Source organism: Eubalaena glacialis, chromosome 1, assembly GCF_028564815.1.
Source record: "Eubalaena glacialis isolate mEubGla1 chromosome 1, mEubGla1.1.hap2.+ XY, whole genome shotgun sequence".
NCBI lineage: Eukaryota > Metazoa > Chordata > Mammalia > Artiodactyla > Balaenidae > Eubalaena > Eubalaena glacialis.
In genome coordinates this window covers 184,145,115-184,169,053 of record NC_083716.1, presented here as the reverse complement: position 1 = coordinate 184,169,053, position 23,939 = coordinate 184,145,115, and the positions used below count along the sequence as shown (strand labels likewise).

At 42.6% G+C, this 23,939-nt stretch overlaps 1 protein-coding gene across 5 annotated transcripts in view; it reads left to right on the top strand.

The window, feature by feature from the left end:
• Nucleotides 1–7,206: 7,206 nt before the first annotated feature.
• Nucleotides 7,207–23,939, top strand: part of NFE2L2 (NFE2 like bZIP transcription factor 2) — a 35,567-nt gene continuing 18,834 nt past the window's right edge. For 2 of the 5 annotated variants that reach the window (XM_061185380.1, XM_061185366.1), the window contains exon 1: nucleotides 19,567–19,702. Coding sequence is in view for 2 of the 5 variants with exons in the window: in XM_061185373.1 (XP_061041356.1) it covers nucleotides 7,981–8,049 (69 nt within the window). In the remaining 3 variants the exon portion in view is untranslated. Of the gene's footprint in view, nucleotides 7,442–7,937; nucleotides 8,050–8,465; nucleotides 8,592–19,566; nucleotides 19,703–23,939 lie in introns of those variants that run through there. The other 3 variants (XM_061185387.1, XM_061185373.1, XM_061185395.1) reach the window with 3 other exon arrangements.

Here is a 23,939-nt window from a genome sequence, read left to right as displayed (position 1 = left end):
GAACTTTAAATCCAGAGTGACCTGCTCAGCTACTTGCTAACTGCTTGAGCATAGATAAAATTAGCTAGCCTCTCTAAGCCTCATTTTCCTCATTTCTAAAGGGGGTAATAATATACCTATGTCATTGGTTTCCTGAGAGAATAAATGGAGTAATCCATATACAGTGCATGGCCCATAGTCAAAACTCAAAAAGGCAAGTGAATTTGTACATTTACCATCATAGACTTTTGAAAGTTTATGAACTCCAAAGACTGAAATAATCTATTTTTCACCAGGAGAAAGAAAATGTGATGAACTGGTACCTGAATCTTATGAGGAGAGATGGCTCTAAACTGACATTGAAGTTACCTGAATGTTAGGCTTTTTAGAAGCATACAACCAGAGAAATTTAATGTATTGGAAGAAGTACAAGGGTTACAATAGCTTATAGTCTTGTTCTTAGACCTTTTCATTAAAACAAATATTAAAACCTTGTCATTAGGTGGAGAGGCTGAAGTTGCAAATAGCCCATTTAGTTTCTCCTTACACTTCACTTTGAGGTTCTTAAATGTAGAAATCCTGTTCTCATATTTGTTTGCAAGCTTTCTCTCTAGTGAAAAAGACTTTATCATTCCATCTATGGGGAATTAATTGAACGAAATGTGAAACAATGTAATCTTCAGGGAGCTCTGCTGTGAGTACTCTCAGTAAATACAGCACAGCCAAGGGACTCTGCAGAGACCTGACCTAGAGTGGACAGAGCCTGGGCTTTAGATCCAGCCAGTTTCAGATAAAATAATTTTCTTGAGCTATGAGCAACTCATTTCATTGTTTTGCAGTCTTTTGATTTATAATATTGGGCCTAGTCACATCGCCATGATTTGTAGGGAATGTTTATAAAATACATGAAATAATTATTATCATTAATAAACTGGGTTATTAAATCTCTTCCAAAAATAAGGTGCTGACATGTAAATAAAATTTATACCTGATGCTTTAGGTCTGGCCCAGTGCTAGACATGCCTTCAAAAGTCCAAATCAATTTGTTGTGCTGGAAGAACATAATACCAGGAGTCAGGAAATGTTATTCTACGCCTGGCTCTGCCAAAAGCTAGTTTTGTGATCATTTTTAACCACTTCACCCCTCAATTTTCTCAAATGTAAAAGTAGAGAGTTGGACTAGATCAGGGAGGGAAAACACCTGATACTATAATCACTCCTATCTGTCTGTGTCCATGGCAGACACTGTTAATCAATCACTGAAACTTTTCTACCAAACTAGGAAGCTGCTTCTGAATTCTTCTCAGCAAATCATTGTAGGCAGTCACTACCAATCAACTGGGGTTAGCAACCAAAGTAAAACTTACTTGCCATCTTTGGGCCAGAAGATCTCTAAAGGTTCTTTTAATTCCAGTATTACTCAAAGGTCAAAATGAGAGTCTGTGCCAGAAAGAAATATGTTGGCAAATCTTACTTCCCTTTTTCACATTCTAGCCTCTGAATGTTAAAGACTTTGCAAGGCCTGTCCATGAGGATGCTCTGCTATTCCGTCATTGCATTTTGCTTTTGTTTGTCCAAAATGAAAACAGTTTAGTGGATTTTCCCCCTAATTCTGAAAATGCATACTGTAAAAATCTGAACAATGCAGAAAAGTACAAAGATGAAAGTGAAAAGTATCTGATATTCAACATCCATTATTAATATTTGGTAACTGGTCTTAGAGACACAGCTCTAGGTGTGTTTTTCTGTACTCTGTTTAATTTCCGTATACAGCAACATTCTGTATGAGCAACTTTGCATATCACTCGGAAGATGTGGTTCTTAGTCTCTATGTACTCATAAAATTCCATCTTTATCTGGGGGTTCCTATTCCGCTGAGTGAAACTTTGCAAATATAGCAGCAGATTGAAAGAGCAAAGGGTCTTTAGACCCTTACCATCAACCACTCTTAAGGATGTGGTCAAGTTCTCCAGGTTCCACTATAGTAAATACAGAATGGAAAGATTGGTAAAGCTTGTGGTTAAAATTCAATCTGAAAATGAGATGGACCCAGTGTCTTGGGAGAAAAGCAGGTGTTCCTCCCTTACCCCTACACCCCACTGCCACTTCTTTTTTTTTTTTTTTGCTTATTACTATAAAAGTAATATATGTTTATTTAGGAAAAATGAGAAAAATAAAAATCATCAGTAATCTAACTAATCGGAATAATTGTGGTTAACGTTTTGGAGCGTATATGTTCAGGCTTCCTTTTTCCTATGCATATATTTTTACGTAGGTATCAACATACATAATTAAAAAGCACTCTTTTAAACTTGTGGGGTTTTCTCTTTACTCACTGCATCGCAGTTCCTGTAGAGCACTGTTTCTACTATGAGCAGGAAACTATACGAGTTAAAACTGGCTTTGGTGATATACAACTCTTTCATTTCATTTCAGAGCAAAATGCATTGAAATGTTAATTTCTGAGAATTTGAGGTGATTTGGGTAACGTACCTTCAATGTTATTTTCATTAAGACCTAAGGTTCTATTTAATTGCAATTAAGATGACTTCCCTGATTTAGAATTAAATTTGGATGGAAGTAGGCAATTCAAATATGGCAAAACCTTAAGATGTTATTTAAAAATCAACATAACTTTATATTTCCTTGCTTGATTTTTTGAACACATGAATTAAAATATATTCCAATTGGAAAAGGAATAAAAGTGAATAATAACCTAACAGAAATTAAATTTAATCTTTCTTTTTGAAGACACATATGACAAATTTTGAGAAAATATCAAAAGAATATTTCATATTTCTTTAAATTAGTGGGCTAGATGAATACTTCTTTCTCCAGTCATATTTCAAAGTCAACAAACCTAAGCTAGAGGTATTTAATATATATTTTAAATGTTTGAGTGATTCCTTTCTAAACCAGCATCTTTGAGGTCTTTGGAACAGATGACAGTAAAATGAAATTCTTCTGATACTTCTATTTTTAAATACATCTCTTTAGTATAGTTGTTCTCAGTTGCTAACAATAATTTCCTGTCAAATGTAAAATGCTGCATGTAAAATATTTTTCAAATTTAAAATGGTTATGGATAAGCAATCAATGTGCATTTTCATTTGTAAAAAGGAAGAGGAAGTAATTACGAAGCAAAGCCATCTTGGAGCAAGATGAGCCTTAAAAGTTTACTTAGTGCATCCCGTTCCTTTTAGAGCTAAGAACATTGATGTCAGAGGGGGTGATTCTTTTCAAAGTAACACAGAGGAACTGGAATTGGATGTTGACCCCCGAGTCCATGCAACCTCTTTCACTACTTCTGCCACTACTCCCAGGAAGTGAAAATCATATTCATCCCCATTCAACATCTAGAATGCCAAGTATAACATAAAGTATTTACCAACCTAGTTGTTGTGGCCAACAGACGCCAAAGAACTTAACATCTAATTGGAAAAGTAACAAATAGAATAGACAGGCAATGATAAGTGATACAGAGCACCAAAAATAGTAGAAGAAGATCATTTCCAGTTGGGAAGGATAGGGACATCTTTATAGAGAATGGTTTATTTGAATCAGGTCTTTAAGTGGGCATGAGATTGCAGGAGAAAGAGTGAAAGGAGGACTTTTGGATGGGAAACCGATGTGAACAAACATATAGAGGTAGGAAATCATAGATATAGTTGGAAAAAAATGAAAAGACTAATTTGACCAGGGCATATGATTTGCATAGAGGATGTGGTGATAAAATTAAGAAAGACAGTTGGAGCTCACTGGTTCTTGTGCATTATAACTTTTTAAGGATTGTAGACAGGTAATTTTTATAATATGAAGGAAAATTTTGTTTGTGTATTTCTACGGTGTTTTTTTTTTTTTATATTGTGGCACCCAGGTAGCAAGATGTAACTTTATGAACCTACTAAAATTGGTCCACATGAACTTTTGAACTGAAGATTTTTAAAGTTTCTGATGATTCTTGATGTCAAATTTGTGGTATTCCTGACATTTATAAATAACTTTCTAAAACCTACAGAAGTAGTGAATTATGGTCCTAGTTTCACTCGAAGCTGTTAAACATTTGGAGTTCAACAGTAAAGTTTTTGTGGAAGAAAAGTGATAATTAAATGGCCAAGAAAATAAGTAATTAACATAGAATTTTAATAAAAAAAAAAAAAGCTTAGGGCTTCCCTGGTGGCGCAGTGGTTGGGAATCTGCCTACCAATGCAGAGGACACGGGTTCGAGCCCTGGTCTGGGAGGATCCCACATGCCGCGGAGCAACTAAGCCCGTGAGCCACAACTGCTGAGCCTGCGCGTCTGGAGCCTGTGCTCCGCAACAGGAGAGGCCGCGATAGTGAGAGGCCCGCGCACCGCGATGAAGAGTGGCCCCCGCTTGCCACAACTAGAGAAAGCCCTCGCACAGAAACGAAGACCCAACACAGCCAAAAATAAATAAATAAATAAATTAATTAAAAAAAAAAAAAGCTTAGGTGGAGACCTGGCATAGTGTCACTTCCAGCCTCCTTCTGTAAGTTAAAGCAAGTCTCAGGGTCAGCCTCGCTGCAATGTTGGGGGACTACACAAGCACGTCAATATCGGGAGGGGGCGTTCACTGGGCGCCATCTGTGGAAACTAGCTACCCGATACGCTTAAATTGTAAGCTGGACAAATTTAGAATTTCAATGATAATTCCAAGGGAGTTTGGATATTTTCTGGCTCAAACATAGAGTACAATTAAAAGGAAGTGAAAAGAAGAGGGAAGAAGTCTCAAGGTGATGAAGGATTTTGAAATAGTAGGTAGTGTCTTGGGCCTTGCAAATTTGGCAGATTAGATCACGGAGAAGAAGCTGAAATAAATGGGTCACTGCATCAATATCCAAACTTTGTATACTTGGAAGGATTACCTGATGATGCTTGTTTTTTATGAGAACTCTGGAGCAAAGTATTGCAATTCTGCCCTATCTCAAGCATACATGGAAGGTTCTCTTTCTAAAGATAGCAAAGAACTCAGACATCAATGGAAATGTACAAGGGTTAGTAGAATGTAAAACTAGTTGAGAGAAAAAATAAAATAGCAAGGAGAGCCTGGCAGTAAAAGAACTCCCATGGCGCCAGGACAAGAGAGAAAAGCCAGCATTCTCCTGGAACTTCTCAATGCATAGTATCTGTGTCCTCATAGCACAATATATAAGTTTAGAGGGCAAGGCCTAGGTTCTCACATGAATATGATCTTACTTCAGAATTCTGCAAAGACCAGGAACCTCCTTGACGTGGGTGGTCTGAGACTGGGGTTCCCTGCTCTTATGCTGAACCTCCATTCAATGCCAAACAGCTTTTCCTTAGCTGTTTCCTTTATTTTTCTTAAACATGTTCAGACTCTTATCATATTGTCCTCCTCCCTTTGAAAATACGTACTCTGCAGGTGCCTGAAATAATACACTCCCAGTAATTGCAGTTTTGCAAAAGTAGTTTATTTCATTCAGTCTAAACTCAATGGACATTTGTTGCCTAACAAGGAAATACCAAACACTTTATAAACTCCCGGAGGGCAGCAACGATGTCGTATATGACTTTGTTATCTCCTGCCTCCTGGGCTCACTGTCTACCTTCTCGGATGTACTAACTTTAATAAGTAACTTGAATTGTTAACAATATACTCTTGTGCCCTTCTTTGACGCAGAAATGTCATTTCATTTTGTCTTCGCATGTTTCATGTCAAGTTCATCGTAAATCATTTCTCCTGAGCTTGTTGTTAGCCTGCAGATCATTTTGTAGGCTTTTCACATAACAGCTGAAAGAGTTTAATTCAAGTTGAAGAAACTTACTTCATTTACAAGCAATTAATTTGGGCTTCACTTACCTTAAGGAATATTCGAACATGTAAATTTACAGATAAATCCTGGGAGTGTCAAATTATGCAACCAAGAGAAAGTAAGTTCTTTTCAGCTTTGGGGGCATTGGTCGACTGTAGTCAGGCTTTTTTTTTTTTTTTTTTGGGCGTCAGGTTTTTGAATGAAATAGTAAAACTGGTGCCAGGAACTGTCTACTTCACCTGGTTTTGCATAATTCCAAGAAGTTAGAAACTGAAAACCAGGCTTGTTAAAGAGTTAGAAAGATTGCTATTGCATAAGAGAAAAAAGCAAAACCAAACCATTTATCTACTCTCTTTTAAATCATAAGATTTCACAATATTCCTGTTTTCAAGTACTTGAAGTTTTCTCTGGGCAATGATTAATTTTTAAATAATTGTTTTTAATGTGGAACGTAATACATACTCATCGTAGATTTAAAACATACTTAAAGTAACAAAGAGAAAGATAAAAATCATTCATGATCCTAAAACCATTAATATTTTGAGGAACGACTTTTAATCTTTTTTCTCGGTACACGTTTTCACAGAACGGGTCCACACTACAGTTTTATAACTTGGTCTTTTGGATTTTTATTTTAAAAATTATATCGTGAGTACGTGAAAAGAAAACTTATGAGGAGTATGACATGTAGTAGCATCGCACGGTGTTAGAGGACGCCATCTGTGGTGTGGCGTGTACGGTCTGGCGGGAAAAGAACGCTCCGGGTGGGCAACATCGACCACTCTCCGACCAAAAGAGACTTCATTTGCCCTCGGCGACTAGAGCCTGACGAGAGTGCAAGGCGTGGGAGTAAGTGGAGGGCGTTCAGGGTGACTGCGAGCACGAACTCCCCGCGCGGTCCTCATTTCCCCCGGGCAAGTCCCACTGGCCCAAGCCCCGGAGGGGAGCCGGGGAGAGAGGGCGGCGCGCGGTGCGCTCGGCCTGGGTCCCAGCCTCCGGCCCCCGCCCCCGGGGCTGGCGCCACTCTCGGGCGGTGGGGTGAGATAAAGCAAGGTAAGGTTCTGCAAGTCCAAATCAGGGAAGCGCAGCTCCGATACCAGCGCCTTTACGGGTTCTCCAGGCGTGTTTGTTCCAACTGTTTAAACTTTCAAAGCACCCGCACCCCAGCGACCTTCGGCAAACAACTCTTAATCCCGCGGGCGGACAGCGTTGGCTGTATTTGCGGGGAGGGTAAATTGAGAGCGGGGGAGCGGGGACCTAAGGCGACCCTCCTCCCGGCATCCCGCCCGCGGCCGCCCACTGCTACCCCCTCCCGCGGCCCTTTCCCGCCCCAGGACCGCCCGCTTCTTGCGTCAGCCGGAGCGGGGGTGGGGGATTTTCGGAAGCTCAGCCCACGCGGCCGGCGGGGGAAGAAAGGGCCTGGGCTCTTGCCCCGCCCCCGGGGGTCGGGAGGCGGAGCCGGGCAAGAGCCCGGCCGGCGAGTCGGGCCGAGTCGCGGAGAAGCTAGTTCCTAGGATCCTAGAGAAGCCGCCGCTGCCAGTACCGCCCTCTCTGCACCGCGCCTCGGCAGCCGGGACAGGGCCGCCGTCGGGGAGCCTCAGAGCACCGTCCCTAGCTCAGCATGATGGACTTGGAGCTGCAGCCGCCGGGACTGCCGTCCCAGCAGGTGGTGCCAGGATGGGGGCGGGGGCGCGAGGGAGCCGCGGCCCGGGAGGGACAGCCGCAGCTGGCCTCTCTTCCCGTCTGTGGCCTGAGCCGGGACTGCTGCTGCCGCGCGCGCACCAGAACCGCTGCGCTTGCGCTGGGGCCGGGGGAGGGGAGCTGGGACCAGAGGGCTTGCGAGGGGTGTGGGGACGCGACGGGGTGGTGGGACTGACAGCGCGCCCGCAGCCCCCGAGGGAGACTGTGTTGGGGTTGGGGGGCTACGCCCTCGCGCGTGGGGCGAAGGGCGTCTCTAACCACGCCCCGGGCCGCTGGAGCCCCGGCCGGGCCCCCTCCCGAATTTGAGCGGCCCGGAGGCAGCGGGGCAGGAGGGGGCGGACGCTGGCGGTCTGAGCCGGCGCGGCCCGGCCCTTCCGGGGCTGTGCGGCTCCCCCGCCTCGGAACCGGCAAAAATGTGCCTAGTCACGGGGCCGCTCTCGGGGGAACTGAGGTCTCCTTTGGGCTGGGAGCCGGAGCCCCTCCTCTGCCGCTGCCCCTCGGCCCATGACCTCCGCGGGCGCGGGCTGCGGCGCCCTCACTCCGCTGGGCCGTCTGAGGGTGCTCCTGTGCAAAGTAATCGATCGGTCCATCCATGGGCTCTCCCTTAGGCAGCTTGGCGAGAATGCCCAGTCCCCAGGGTGGGGGCGGGAGGAGGTCATAAAGTGCCTAGCGCGCTAGGCTGCCCCGACGTACAGCGACCGAACCCCGCCCCGCGCGCCCCCTCGCGCCGAGGGAAAGGTTCGGGCTCGGAGACCGGGAGTTTTCCCCGTGCAACACGCCGGGAAGTGGCGGCGGGGCAGTGGACTCTGAGGTCAGAGGCGGCTGCGCCCCCGGCCTCTCGATCCCGGCGTGGTGCCTCCCGGGGGCGTACGCCGCGAGCGTGGCCTCGGCCGCCGTGACAGTGGCCGGTTGGCTGTCACGGCGGCCCTCAGTTGGCCCTTTCCTGCTTTATAGCGTGCAAACCTTGCCGCGCCGGGGCCAAGGGACAAGTTGGAGCTGTTGATCTGTTGCGCAATTGTTATTTTCCCCCGGGCGGCTTTGTTTTTGGATTTAGCGTTTCGGAATTGTAATTCCAAAATGTGTAAGGCAGGATATTCTGTTCTGTGCTGTCAAGGGTAAGAGTTTCGAGTGTAGATTAGAATTTCTGTTGTTTTTAGACTGTTAACTACATTTTGTTCTTTCATATATTGATTCTCCCTTGGGTGCTTTATATAGTTTTCCTTTTCTGTTTGAGAATTTGCCTCGATTTCTTATTTTGTTGCTTCATTTGCGAGGGCAGAGGGTGGGACAGCTGTGTTTCATAAGGCTTTGCTAACAAGTTCTGTAAATTGTCACAAATGTGAAAACAAGTTTCTGTATATACTTTGTAGGGACTTTTAAAGGAGTAGATATTTTTATTTCCAATTTTTGTGTGTGTGTGAATGGGTTCTTTGGAAAAATATTTGGTTCAAGGAAATGTGTAACTTATTAGGAACGGTAAATACATTTATGATCTGAAACGTCACGTTTTAGACTAATCCTGAAGATCTAAAGTAAGGTTTTGAGTTATTGACAATGTACTAATTGTGCCTTTTTTTTTTTTTCTTTAAAGCTGTTTGTCTTGAACTTTCCCCTAGTAATGATTAGGATTGGATTCCCCCTCCCCACTAGTGTGAAGAAGTAAATTGTGCTTTCCGATTTAGCTGCTGTTCAAGACTAATCCCTATAGCCATTTCTTTAATACTCTGTATGACCCAAAGACATATAATGCTAATAGACTTTAGTTTTCCTAGATTCAGGAATGTAGCCTAGAGTGTTATTAAAATTTTTTTTTCTTTGTTTACTGTATGATTTAAGATTCCATCTATACTGCTTTCTCTTTTAAATGTGAATTTTCCAATTACGTTTGTTAAGGTAACTGCTTTTCCACCTTTTGTAATCAGACGTCAGTTTGCATATTTGAAGACTATAAAAAAAATGGAATAAAATTTGGAATCAATTTCATGCCTATAACTATAATTCATATTAAATCTTTGTAGTCCAGAAAGATTTGAAGAGTTAAAAGTGGATTCTAACCTTTTGTCAAAGAAACACCAGGTGTGAAGTGGTACTGGGATACAGTTTTTCACCCTCTGTGCGGAGGAGGTGTTGATGAATAGCAATAAAGAGAGTTTTATATTCTTTATTTCCAGTAGCTGGAAGGAACCATCCATTACTCTTTTCAAGGGTGTCTTGGAGAAAGTATTTTTGTACATGAGGGATGAAGTTGATCTTGGACTAGACCAATGAGATAACTTTTAAAGAAAAATAGGACAGGTTTCTCATCTCCTGAATCAATGTTGAGCAAAGAACAACTTGACTTTTTAGATATTTGAAAAAAATCTCTTGATAGATTGTGAAAGATTGTAGGAGGGTAAATACATAAGTCACATAAGTCTTTCTGCATTAAAAATAACTTGGGCCATTTGGGACTCTTTCTTTCTTGTTAACTTGGGTTTTTATAAACAATGCTGGGGGAAAAAAACCTCAAAACCTGACTTTCTTCAGGATAACCAGGAAGCATTGAAAGCCAGATACATTAGTTTTCTTTCTTTATTTTTATTCAGGATGAATTATACTTACAGAGCTGCATGAAGAAAAGAACCCTCTGTGCACTATAAGCACATTTTTTTTCTGGGAATTTTCTCTCTATTGGCTGAACACATTTAAAGGGGGTTTTGCATAAATAATGTTTCCTCTTTGATTTTTCCTTGATCTGCGGTTAACTCGTCAGTGTAAACTCTTGGGCTCAGGAAGAGTTCGGCACTAACATGGTCATAGATGAGTTATTGAGTATTTCCTTGTGTGCGAGGCAGCATGATAATTGCTTCACGTGCATAATTTCACAGTAACCCCATGGGAAATACTATTATCTCCAGTTTCTAGGCGAGGAAAGGGGCCTACAGCCGCCCCGAGTTCTGGTTAAAGTGACCCAACTACTGAGTGACAAAGGTGGGATTCAAACCTAGGTAGTCTGACTCCAAACCTAGGTAGAATGACTCCACTTCCAAACTGGACCAGGACTAGTTAAACTTTAAACAGGAGGAAACTCTTACACTTAAAAAAGTGGATAAATTGAGAAAAACTCAGAGAAGGACAGGCAGGGATTTAAAAGGTTAATCTCTGCACCTTTTCTAGTTACCAAGAAATATAATAACTTTATATTTTGTGTTTGTGAGAGGGGAGGTGGACCTTGAATACAGTGAAGGTAAATACAACCTATCAATTGGACTTAACACATGGAGGTCTTTTAATCAAGTTGCACAGGCCTAGCGGGGTTTAATTTAGAGAGGCAGGACTATTTCTTAATATAATAATAGTTTTTAAAATTCTTGGTATTTCATCAGTGTCCGAGATTCTGCCTCACATTTTTCAGGGACTCTTTCCCTTTTTCTTAATTAAACCTCTTAGTTCCTGGAGTCTTTGTTTAACTTTATTTGCCTTGTTAGTTGGTACATTCTCCTGGTCTGTTGGCTCTTTTTATTTTTTTAACATCTTTATTGGAGTATAATTGCTTTACAATGTTGTGTTAGTTTCTGCTGTATAACAAAGTGAATCAGCTATATGTATACATATATCCCCATATCCCCTCCCTCTTGGGTCTCCCGCCCACCCTCCCATCCCACCCGTCTAGGTGGTCACAAAGCACCGAGCTGATCTCCCTGTGCTATGCAGCTGCTTCCCACTAGCTATCTATTTTACATTTGGTAGTGTAGATATGTCAATGCTACTCTCTCCCTTCGTCCCAGCTTACCATTCCCTCTCCCCGTGTCCTCAAGTCTATTCTCTACATCTCCATCTTTCTTCCTGTCCTGCCCCTAGGTTCATTAGAACCATTTTTTTTTTTTTAGAGTCCATATATATGTGTTAGCATACAGTATTTGTTTTTCTCTCTGACTTACTTCACTCTGTAACACAGATTCTAGGTCCATCCACCTCACTACAAATAACTCAATTTCGTTTCTCTTCATGGCTGAGTAGTATTCCATTGTATATATGTGCCACATCTTCTTTATCCATTCATCTGTCAATGGACACTTAGATTGCTTCCATGTCCTGGCTATTGTAAATAGTGCTGTAATGAACATTGTGGTACATGACTCTTTTTGAATTATGGTTTTCTCAGGGTATATGCCCAGTAGTAGGATTGCTGGGTCATATAGTAGTTCTATTTTTAGCTTTCTAAGGAACCGCCATACTGTTCTCCATAGTGGCTGTATCAGTTTACATTCCCGCCAACAGTGCAAGAGGGTTCCCTTTTCTCCACACCCTCTCCAGCATTTATTGTTTGTAGATTTTTTGATGATGGCCATTCTGACTGGTGTGAGGTGATACCTCATTGTAGTTTTGATTCGCATTTCTCTAATGATTAGTGATGCTGAGCATCTTTTCATGTGTTTGTTGGCAATCTGTATATCTTCTTTGGAGAAATGTCTATTTACGTCTTCTGCCCATTTTTGGATTGGGTTGTTGTTTTTTTGATATTGAGCTGCATGAGCTGCTTGTGTATTTTGGAGATTAATCCTTTGTCAGTTGCTTCGTTTGCAAATATTTTCTCCTATTCTGAGCATTGTCTTTTTTATGGTTTCCTTTGCTGTGCAAAAGCTTTTAAGTTTCGTTAGGTCCCATTTGTTTATTTTTGTTTTTATTTCCATTTCTCTAGGAGATGGGTCACAAAGGATCTTGCTGTGATTTATGTCATAGAGTGTTCTGCCTATGTTTTCCTCTGAGAGTTTTATAGTGTCTGGCGTTACATTTAGGTCTTTAATCCACTGTGAGTTTATTTTTGTGTATGGTGTTAGGGAGTGTTCTAATTTCATTCTTCTACACGTAGCTGTCCAGTTTTCCCAGCACCACTTATTGAAAAGGCTGTCTTTTCTCCATTGTATATTCTTGCCTCTTTTATCAAAGATAAGGTGACCATATGTGCGTGGCTTTATCTCTGGGCTTTCTATCCTGTACCATTGATCTATATTTCTGTTTTTGTGCCAGTACCATACTGTCTTGATTACTGTAGCTTTGTAATATAGTCTGAAGTCAGGGAGCCTGATTCCTCCAGCTCCATTTTTCTTTCTCAAGATTGCTTTGGCTTTTCGGGGTCTTTTGTGTTTCCATACAAATTGTGCAATTTTTTGTTCTAGTTCTGTGAAAAATGCCATTGGTAATTTGATAGGGATTGCATTGAATCTGTAGAATGCTTCGGGTAGTATAGTCATTTTCACAATATTGATTCTTCCAATCCAAGAACATGGTATATGTCTCCATCTGTTTGTATCATCTCTAATTTCTTTCATCAGTGTCTTAACAGTTTTCTGCATACAGGTCTTTTGTCTCCTTAGGTAGGTTTATTCCTAGGTATTTTATTCTTTTTGTTGCAGTGGTAAATGGGAGTATTTCCTTAATTTCTCTTTCAGATTTTTCATCATTAGTGTATAGGAATGCAAGAGATTTCTGTGCATTAATTTTGTATCCTGCTCCTCTACCAAATTCATTGATTAGCTCTAGTAGTTTCTTCTGGTAGCCTCTTTAGGATTCTTTATGTATAGTATCATGTCATCTGCAAACAGTGACATTGGCTCTTTTTATTTTGAAATAGTGTTCAAAAATAAGTTTGGTAGTGAAGATGTTTATGTATATGGTAAAGAGTGGGACAGACAGGGTTAAACCTGGTTGAAGGAAAGTGGGAAAAATGGGGAGAATTTGAGTTGAAAACAGCTAGTAGAAACCTGTTGGCTCACATTAAACACTAATCTCCTGTTCTGGCATTTCTGATTTGAAGCAAGCACAAGGGCTCAGGTCTGTCTAATTGAAGCTTTCTTGGGGTTTTGAGAACAGTACATTTCAAAATTAAATACTTTATTTCTTAGTCCTTATTATTAAACAAATTGTTTTCGGAATTATTGTCTTATTTGTCTGAGTTAAGGATGCTGCAGGATTTTTTAGGTTTCAGTGGATGATTTGCCTTAAAAGTTGGTCTGACTAATCCCAGGGTATTTAACAGTGGTCAAGCCGCTTCTGAAAGTTTGCTGGAATCTCTTGTTGCACACCAGGGTATAGCAGGACAGATTTACAGATTTAGTATTTACTAAATACTAAATACTAAATTTACTAAATTCAACCTGCTTCCTTCACCAATGGCTATATGTTTAAGTTTACTGTAAGATGGAGAACAGAATTTATATTTTGATAATAAGATTTCTAGGAGTTTTAAAAATGTAATTACCACCTGCTTTTAAATATGCTCTAACAAACATTTATTAAAGAGGTTCTAAGATACAGGCCAAGCCTTCTTTCATTGATAATGGTATGTTTTCTGGAAATGAAAGCAAAACATATATTCAAATGTATAACGTTCCCAAAAAGTGTTAGAAAAATACAAATGGTGTTCTTACACTAACTTTCCCTGCCAAGACAAAACAAGATTGCTAAACAAAATCCTATCTTGCCTAAAGTAGGAATTTTCTCTGGGTTAGCCCCTCCCACAGTAAACACTTTTTAACTATTAGTACGAAGAATTTTAGGAACACCGAGGATAGGAAGCACTTGAACCTATCGTTTTTATGGCATATGTCCTGTAACACCTGTGTATCACAGAGCCTTATATATGAAAATCTTCCTTTGTGTGTGAGCATGTAAGTTTATTTGGCCCAAACTCTGGTAGAAGTGAAGACAAACCCGGGACGTAAGAAGTATATAGAGCACCAAATTCATCTTTCAAAGACCCTGTTGATAATTGAGAGTCACTGTAATCCATCAACAGCCTGTATTCTGTTTTTTTAGTTGTTGTTTATTTTTTTGGCCATGCCGCAAGGCTTGCTGGGATCTTCCCTGACCAGGGATTGAACCCAGGCCACGGCAGTGGAAGCCCAGAATCCTAACCACTAGACCATCAGGGAACTCCCAACAGCCTGTATCCTGAAGGATTAAAAAAATTCCCTGGCAATGCTAAGTTAGTCATTCCGTTTCTCACAAACTTGGAAATTGAAACTTTGGGGCCTTTGATATCGGCAGCATACTGATGAGATCCAAACTCTCCATTGCTTTTCTTCAAATCAGAGAAGAATGATTGGGTAAGAAAAGAAAACTATCAGATCATTTTGGCTTTGAAACCTTCTTCTGAACTTAGAGTTTTTATTTTCTGCATTAGGCAATTCTCTAATTGCTTTTTAAAAAAATCTCTGATACTTGTCTTATGTATGTATCTATGGTTTTTTCCTCTACAGCTAGATTTTAAGTTCCTTGAGAGCTGGGCATAGAATTTATATTTCTCTCCTCTTTAAACAGCTTTATGAGATGTAATCCGCATACTATACAGTCCACTCATTTAAAATGGACAGTTCAGTGACTGAGTGTATTCAGAGTAGTACAACCATCATCACAATCAATTTTAGAACATTTTCATCACCCCGAAAAGAAACCCCATATCCATTAGCAGTCACACCCCATTTCCCCCAAACTCCCTTAGTTCCTGGTAAGCACTCATTATTCTCTCTCTCTGTGGATTTGTCTCCTGGATATTTCATATAAATGGAATCATAGCATGTGTGGTTCTCTGTGACTGGCTTCTTTCACTTAACATGTTTACACAGTTTGACCATATTGTAGCATATATCAGGACTTTGTACTTATTGCCAAATACTATTCCATTATATGGATACACCACATTTTATTTACCCACTTATCAGTTCATGGACATTTGGGTTGTTTCTACTTTATGTGTATATTTTTGTTCCCTGTGGTAATGGTTCTTAAAATTCACTGTATATTAGAGTCACCATCAGTATTTAAAATACTGATGCCCAGGCCTTACCACCTCATTACATTAAAATCTCTGGGGGTGGGACCCAGGCATCAATATCTTTTCAGGCTTTGGAAGGAATTCCTTTGTGCAATTAGTTTTGAGAACCAGTACCCTAGAGAAGCTGGCACAGTGCTTGGTACCCATGAAAGGTATTTATATTTATATAGTGATTTAGAAAATCTGGTTAGGATGTTGCTTAATTCATGAAAGGAAGTGTTTTTATATTTGATCACTGACCTTCACAGCCTTAAGATTAATACCTAAATCTGGGAGATGTGTTTAAGATGCCTGGTGAATGTTTGAAATTCAGTAAATATAATTTGAGCTCTTTAATCCCTCATGGAGATTTGGGTGATAATTTTATTATCAAAAGGTTTTCCCCAAGTGGGTTAGTAGAAGTGTGTTTGGTCAGGAGTGTGGCGAGTGATAACCTGCAGCGTAGATTATTTGGCAATCACGTAGAAAAGGCAGTGAGGACCAATGCAGGGCACTGGGGAGGTTGGAGAGCCTGGAGGCCAGGACCCAACACTGCCTCCTAGAGGAAGCTCTGAGCTCTGCATCCCTGGGCCTCTATCTTCCATTAAAAAACAAAAAACTTACACCTACAAGGCCACTTTTAGCAACTCAGCTTTTTGATTCTCTGTATATACTTGGTAAAGTCAACTTTACATTCTGACCACAGTGGTTATCGTTTGTACTTACCTGGATGGTTTCTGGTTTACACTTTGGAAACTGGGGCTAACTTCTGAATTGTTTGCGAGTGTGTGTGTGTGTCGTGCACCACACTCGAGGGTCTGGTTCAGGGCCCTCTGAAGCTGCCTCAGCCCTGCCTTGCAGACAGGGTGGGAACAGGGCCAGCAGGGCGTGGGCGCCCCAAGCCAGCCGTGACCTCTCTCCAGTGTTGCCAGGCCCCTCTTTTTGTGGCCCAGGTCCAGTCTTCCTCCGGCCATCACCTGATGGGGGGGTACATTTAGTCTGCCCTCGGGAAGCTGCCTGCTTTTCTAATTCTAGTCATCAGTAGTTTGAAATTCTTTTAACTTGTCCCTCCTATTATTGTTTTAAGATTTAAAAAACAGTCCTGTTCTTTCGCTTGTTTTGTGCTGAATGATGTACCTATGTGTTTAAAGTACCTTAAAACAGAAGGATTTTGGTGTTACCGGTATTTGCAGTGCATACTTGTATTTCAGTGAATCATTCTTCGCATTAAATGCCCTTTCCCTTTCCTGGATGTAGCTGATTTTGGGGTGGGTTAGTGCCCACCCCCAATTCTGTTTGGGAGGCAGGGACAGTATTAACTGTGTATGTAAGGGGCCTGCTGCTAAACGGTATAGAAATGTGCTTTACTCCAGACTTGACAGTCTTGTGTGTGCTCTGCTTCAGCACAGAATTGTATGGATTACATGGATGCAGAACCCAGCCTATCCCCCCGGCAATTCTAAGGGATTAGAATACAGGGAGCAATGATTGATCAGGTTCTGAGGCCTTCTGTGAACAGAATCGGAACAGGGGTGTGACCCAAGGTGGGCGTGCACCGCTTCTCCAGGTGCCTGAGGGTTGGCTTATTAAGAACCTGTGCTTTTTGCTGGTGGGTTTTACAGTCCTGGAGCCAGGGAGTCTTGCTGCTGTGGCTAGAGCGTGTTGAAGAACCATGAATTTTTTTGACCTAGCCAAAAAAATAAAATTCTTTTAATCATTACAATCCTGGTAATGAAAACCACCAAAAATAAAAACTATCTTTTTTTCTTGTAATAGAAAAAATTGCCAGTTTTTGAAGAAGTTATTTTTGTTCTTGGTACTTCTCAATGAAACATATTTAAAATGTACATTGAGAAACCAACCCCAGAGGACAGGAGCGGGGCCGGTGTGCTTAGTGCTACCCCCAGCTCGTATGTTCTTTCTCTGCTGCTTCCCAAGCTGAGACGAGGCCAAGAATGAGAACCAAACTGTGGGTTCAGGTTCTTTCTTCTCCAGAGACAGAGGTTCACCCTCTGCTGGAAACTTCTTTACCAGGCTGCACGTTTGGGAGAATCCTTGGGGCAGTGGACTGAGAGTGGGGAGATTCCAGGTAACCTTCCACTTGGAAAAAGGGTTCTAGAAGTAAAGGGGGAGAGGTTGGGAGGAAAAGGAAAACTAGTTTAAAGGATTCCTTTTAATGAACCCAGGAGGGATATAGCTTTTTGGTCTCTTCTGTAACATTTCGATTTGCTCCTCAACATGCAGCTTGTACTTAGGTCCTTCATGTGAGAAAAGGGAAAGCATTTTTGGGAGTATTTACTTGTGCTGTGTTTACACTCATTATCTTTAGTTCTTTTAACAACCCTGTTAAGGTAGGTTTTGTCATTATTGAGAAAACTCTTTGGAGAGGTTAAGCAGTCCGGAGTTTGGTTTAGGAACTGGAAACCACATGAGGTATTTCAAGCAGAAGGATTTTATATAGGAAATTAATTATATAGGTGATGGGAGAGCCGAGAAACCAGACAACCCAGAGATTAGCAGCCTCTGGAAACCACTTGCCAGCCCTAGAGCTGGAGGGGCAGAGAGGGGAGGTGGAATTCCAGGACCTCACCGGCCCTCCCGCAGCTGGACCGAGTGAGGAGCTGGGGCCACTGAGAGAGGGGCTCTGCCTCCTCCCATCCAGCATCTCTCCAGTGTCCCCCGCCCCTCTCGCAGACCCTTGGTGGAATGTAGTTGGAAGCCACATGGCAAGGGAGCCTGGGGATGGATGGGGAAGGGATCTGAGTGCCATGGGCAAATGACCAAAGCAGTCACATAGCTGGTAAGAGCTAGAGCTGGCACTGGAGCATTCTCTGCCATCAGAGTCCTTGCACTTTTCTCCAAACCATCTTCTTTTCAGGAACCTTAGACCAGACATGATGCTTTGCCTTTGGGGCACTTTTCACACCTGCTTGGGGGCAAGTTGCATGGGAATCCCCTTAGACCGCAGTGCCTACTTTATTCTGACTTGCATGGCACATTTTATGCTATATATTTCTTCTGGTTAGCAGAGTGCACATATGTGACCACAGAGTGATTCAATAATAATGAAATGTTAGGAATTCCTCTCAAGAGTGCGGATGGAGATTCCATTAGGGGAGTTCCCAGATTCGATAAGCATTCCCACTATTGGTAGGTTCTGTGCTCCCTTCCCCCATGAGGTGCCCCTGGGATGCCAGGGCAGGATTGATTATATACGGAAGTTTTTGGTGTTGTTGAAGGACTTGGGCCTCTGGGTCTTGAACTTGGGGGGAGGTTCAGAAAGGAGGAAAAGCATCTTAAGAAGAGCTGGGGGAACACCTCTTCTATTGATCCTGAAAAATAAAGGCTTTTCTCCCCGGAGAGATGTGGGTAAAAATGACACCCCTTTTCTCTGTCCCTGTGGGACTCTTGGAAACCTGTGGCTCCGGAGTGCACAGCATTGCCCTGTGCTACAGGTTTCCAAAGTTCACTTGATAACAGCACCGTTGTGCCATCAAGCTTCAGTGACCCGTGTGTGTGCTGGCAAAGATAATAATGGAGGCGGAGGGAACAATTACTCTTTCATTTTTGTTCACGTTACCAACTCGCTTGCATTACCAACTCGCTTGCAACATTGTAAAGAGAACCAACCTTTGGATGTTACAAGACATCAGGATACAGGCAACTGGCAATTTCAGGGGGAAGAAAAAGGGAAAAAACTAACATTTACTGAACAGCTGCTAGTACTGTACTAAGTCCTGGACATGTTCTCTCTTACTTGATCTTGACAATAAAGCTATGGTGATGGCAGCTGTTACCCCCTTTTTATAGACGAGGAAACCTATTCAAAGAGGTAAAGTAACTTGTCCAAGGCCATGCCACTCTCGATGGCAGAACAGGGATTTAGAAAGTCCGTAATCACTGCTCTCCCTTCCCTTCTTTCTTTCCTTCCTTGTCTGATGACTATGGGTGTTTGGTTAGATGCTAAAGAATGAGGGGCTCCTTTACAGAGATTCATTAAGACAGTGTCTCTACCTCAAGGAGCTCCCTCAGTGTTCCTCAAAGAGGGTACCGCTGGCAAAGGGGCTGGACTTCTCTTTGGAGTGGGGGATTGTCCCACATACAGGGTATTTAGCTTCACTGTGACAACCAGAAAGGGCCGCCCTCCCCTGTCCCGACACCGTTCCAGTTGCTTCTAGGTGGTGGTCCCAGCCCCAGTGAAACCACTGTGATGCAGTGACTTCCAGAGACAGTTTGAAGCCGGGATATTACTGTTTGTTCTCAGGAAACCTCAGGATATTCCTTGTTCTTTGCAGGGTAGCCCACCATCTCCTCAGACGGCAGCCTGTTCATACCTCTTACTCTAAACCAGAAGGGGGTAGTGGGAGAGAGAACACAGAACGTGATGAAACTCTAGAAACCAGAGGGACCAAGTTTACTTCATTTACTCAGGTAGAGTGTCTCCTCCAGATCCTTTAACACAGAGCAGTTTTACTTGACCTGGTGATCGTTACTGCTGATATTTACCATTTCTCCAGCCTATAGCTGCAGGGGACTAGTCCTAAAAAGATAAGCTAAACATTTTTTAAAATTTCAGGGTGAAGTTAAAAGTCATATGCCATACCTTTCTGGGTCTTGACTGCCTTTTCTACCGGGTACTTTTTGAAGGAGTTTGGGTACTGAGGACAGATAGTAAGGGAAGCTATAGAGTAGCTGAAGAGGTTGAGCTATTCTGTGATAGATTGATGCTTTAGAAACAAAGTCTAGAATAGGGAGGAAAGTGAGGTTGCCTGCTTTCTTGTCCTTTTCCTGACTATCAGCCTGAGGGAAATAGCTAGTGTCCTCTATGAAAATACAGTTAATCCGCATTTATAGTGACTGATTGTTATATTATCCTGATTACACAATTCCTTAATGGGTATTTGAAAATACTAACACTGTTTGTTGTCTCAAAAGATCAGTTTTATTGTTAACCTGAAGGAGTGTGCATTTATGATTCTTAAGGTATAATATTTTGTTTTTAGTAGAGTACCCAGAGAATAATTTGAATGAAGTTAAATAATTTTTCTATGACTAGTAGTTGGGCTATAACTGATACTAAATATGATACCTTTATTAAGTAATTAGAATTCTTTAACCCCCCAGACACCTTAGGTACACAATGAAAATGCTGAGTTCTAAGCCTAAATGTAACTTATTCATTCCACAAGTATTATTAGGTATTAACACACCCTAGGGAACTTTCAGGGCATGAAGTTGTTTTAATCTTCTAAGATAGTGTAGCAAATATATTATCCTCCTTGAAGGACATTTGCTTCTCAAATTACCCCTCCTCCTAATTAATCAGTCCCTTTGTTCTTTGTACACCTGGATTATAGGGCATGTTTCGTATCATAATGAGTATAAATTACATCTCCATCTCCCCTGCTTAAGGTATGACTTCCTCTAGGGTAGGGACGGTATTTTTGTCATTTTTGTAATTCTGGTGGCTTGCACCATGCCTGGTGCTTATTTAATAGTACTTGCTCAGCAGATGTGAGAACGAATCCATTACTGCCCTCTAGGAACTTGGTATTTATACAAGCTGTATTCTTTGGTGATATATGACAGCGCAGAGGAGAAAATGTCACTTCCAACTGGGGTGCTCAGAGAGGACGTCCTGGAGGAGGTAGCAGTCTATCTAGATTTTTTAAGCTGGTAGGATTCCTCTTGGCTCAACTTCACTTGGAAGCTGGAGGAAGGGTGCAGGCGTGATCTGGCCTGTGGTGGCATATTGGGTCACTTGGAGTGAAAAGGTTCATGTGGGGCATGCTGAACAGGGCCTTCGGTGCCCATGCGTGGCGTTTCACGTTTATCTAAGGCGTTTGGAAATCATGGGAGGTTTTGGAAAGGGCAAGACACATGAGCTGGATGTGGACAGGAAGTTACTATGGCCCGTGCATCAGAAGATGGACAGGTGGGGGCAGAGATGCTGAGGGGCTCTGGCTGTGGTACGGGTGTGGCTTAGTTGCCTTGGCATCACCAGCGCAGTATTGAGGATCTGTAACTGTCACTCTGATCTGTACCACCTTTGTTAGCCATTTAAGAAGTTTTTTAAGCTCCCTTTTTCAAGGAGGGAGTAGATTTTTCTCCTTCTGTTGGCCCCATTGTGAAACCATCTGTGCTCAAGCTTGCAGGCCCTGCTGTTCCTGGGTTTTAACAGAAACTCATCACCAGGGTATTCACTCCATTGGTGAAAGGAGAGGAAGAACGGGCCAGAGTTGCCGGTTTGCTTTTAGGATGAATTGTTTTCTTCCCTGTGGTGGCACCGGGGGAGTTTCTCTCTTCCTGACCTTCCCTAAGATCCCTTTGCTCTCACCGTCTTCATTCGGCTGGAACCATCTCATCCTTGCCTTCCAGCCTCAGTGATTAGCAAAATTCACCCAAGAAAGAAAAAACAGACAATATCCTCTCTTTTCTGTCCCGCGGCTTTGCTTGTGCGCCCTGAGCTAACAGATGTGGGCATCTAGCAATGTCGGGGAAGGCAGCCGCAGTCTCTCAGGCTGTTCCCCATGCCGGCCAGGTGCCAGGTGCTTTCACACACTGATTTTTGTCATGTGTACTCCTTACTCCGCCCTGTGAGGTAAGGAGCCTTATCCCTGATTTATAGGGAGAGAACCGAGGCCCAGAGAGCTTGAGTGAGTGATAATACAGTGGGATGTGGCTCGACTTTATTATCATTAGATGTGGGTGATAGGTATGTCACAGCATTCTTAGAATTAAGTAAGAACTGGGCACAAGATCTAGCACACAACAGCTGGTGGCTGTGATGAATATTATTATAATTATACATTTTGTTTGTCAGGAATGTTTGAATGTGTGGCATCTGAGATTTCCTTGGCCCACTTGAAAAAAAAAAAATCCCTCCTTGAATCCTGGTAATCCATGCCCCTTTTCGCTCTTTGCTATAAGCTTCATATTCTCCTGTGGCTTGTCCTGGTCTCATGTCAGGGCCTGATTGTTGTGGAGACAGAAAACCAATCCATGGCAAGGCCTTATGTGTGCCCTGTCTCCTCTGTGGGATCCTCCAGCTTGTCCGCTGGATCCCCTACTTATGTGGATTGATGAGCCATCTCTTTGAACCCCATCCCAGACACACTCCTTCACTGGTAGCAGAATTTCTTACTCTGGGGTTCTGGGCCTAGAGATGGGGCAGTGTCCACAGGCAAGTTGTATGAACAGAAAGAGCTGGGGTGGGGGTGGGGGGGGATGTGTTAGTGGAAGGCTAAACCCAGCCGTGACCTGAGCTGACCCCTGTGGCCTTGCCCTCTTCCCAGCCCCAGCCCATCTTTTAGTCTTTAAAGACTAAAATATTTCTTTTGTAATAACTACCCCTAAGTAACTCTTTAGAAAGGCAGAGTGGTGAAGGGAAAGACCTTCTGTAAGACCCATGGGGGAGATGACACAGCTGAAAACTTTTTTTTTTTTTTTTTTTTTTTTTTTTTTTTTTTAATACTTGGAGGGCTGGACTTTTTTGTAAATTTATTTATTTTTATTTATTTATTTTTGGCTGTGTTGGGTCTTCGTTTCTGTGCGAGGGCTCTCTCTCGTTGTGGCAAGCGGGGGCCACTCCTCATCGCGGTGCGCGGGCCTCTCACCATCGCGGCCTCTCTTGTTGCGAAGCACAGGCTTCCAGACGCGCAGGCTCAGTAGTTGTGGCTCACGGGCCCAGTTGCTCCGCGGCATGTGGGATCTTCCCAGACCAGGGCTCGAACCCGTGTCCCCTGCATTAGCAGGCAGACTCTCAACCACTGCGCCACCAGGGAAGCCCCAGCTGAAAACTTTTTACACCTACTGCCCTTCGGTGTTGCCATGTGATGTCTGATATGTAAATACATTAGGAGCTCACCTTCTATTTTTTGTATAGTGGTTAGACCCAGAAGCCTCAGAATTAGATGCTTCTCATGTTCCTTTGACATCTGCAACAGGTGTTGAACTTATTAATAGCGTTAATACCTCACCCCTGGCTTGTCTTCTGTATTTTTAAGGGGCATTCACATACCTTTTTCTCACATGAAAAACAGTTCTGTGAGGACAGGTATGATGTCTCGGTTTTCCCTTACAGCCCAGAGCTCTCTGTACAGCTAGTCAGCAGCAGAGCCCTGGCAGGACTGCACTGTGCAGCCTCCTTAAAGAGGCCTCGGGTATTCTGAGTAAGAGCCTCTGTTATGTGAGTTCTTCTGTAATATAAACAGGGTGTGGATCTTAATACCACCTTCCTTGCCAATTGGTGTGAGTACAAGTGAGCTTATGGATACAAGTGCTTGGAAGAGTCTTGAGCACATAGAAAGCGCATAATAAATGCACTTACTGTTAGTATTGTTAGATTGTGTCATACTTACCTTTACCTGGATTTAGAATATTGGCACTGTGATCTTTTGTTTTCAAATCTTAATGTAAAGGCTCACCAGGTAGCCATTGTCCTTATATATTTATTTAGTGGGTTAATGAAAAGATTTACCTTAAGGAAGTAAAAGATTCCTGTACTGATTTTTTTTTTTTTTAATAAGTTTATTTATTTATCTTTGGCTGCGTTGGGTCCTTGCTGCTGCGCGTGGGCCCTCTCCAGTTGCAGAGAGCGGGGGCCCCTCCTGGCCGCGGCGCCCGGGCCTCTCATTGTGGTGGCTTCCCCTGTTGTGGAACACGGGCT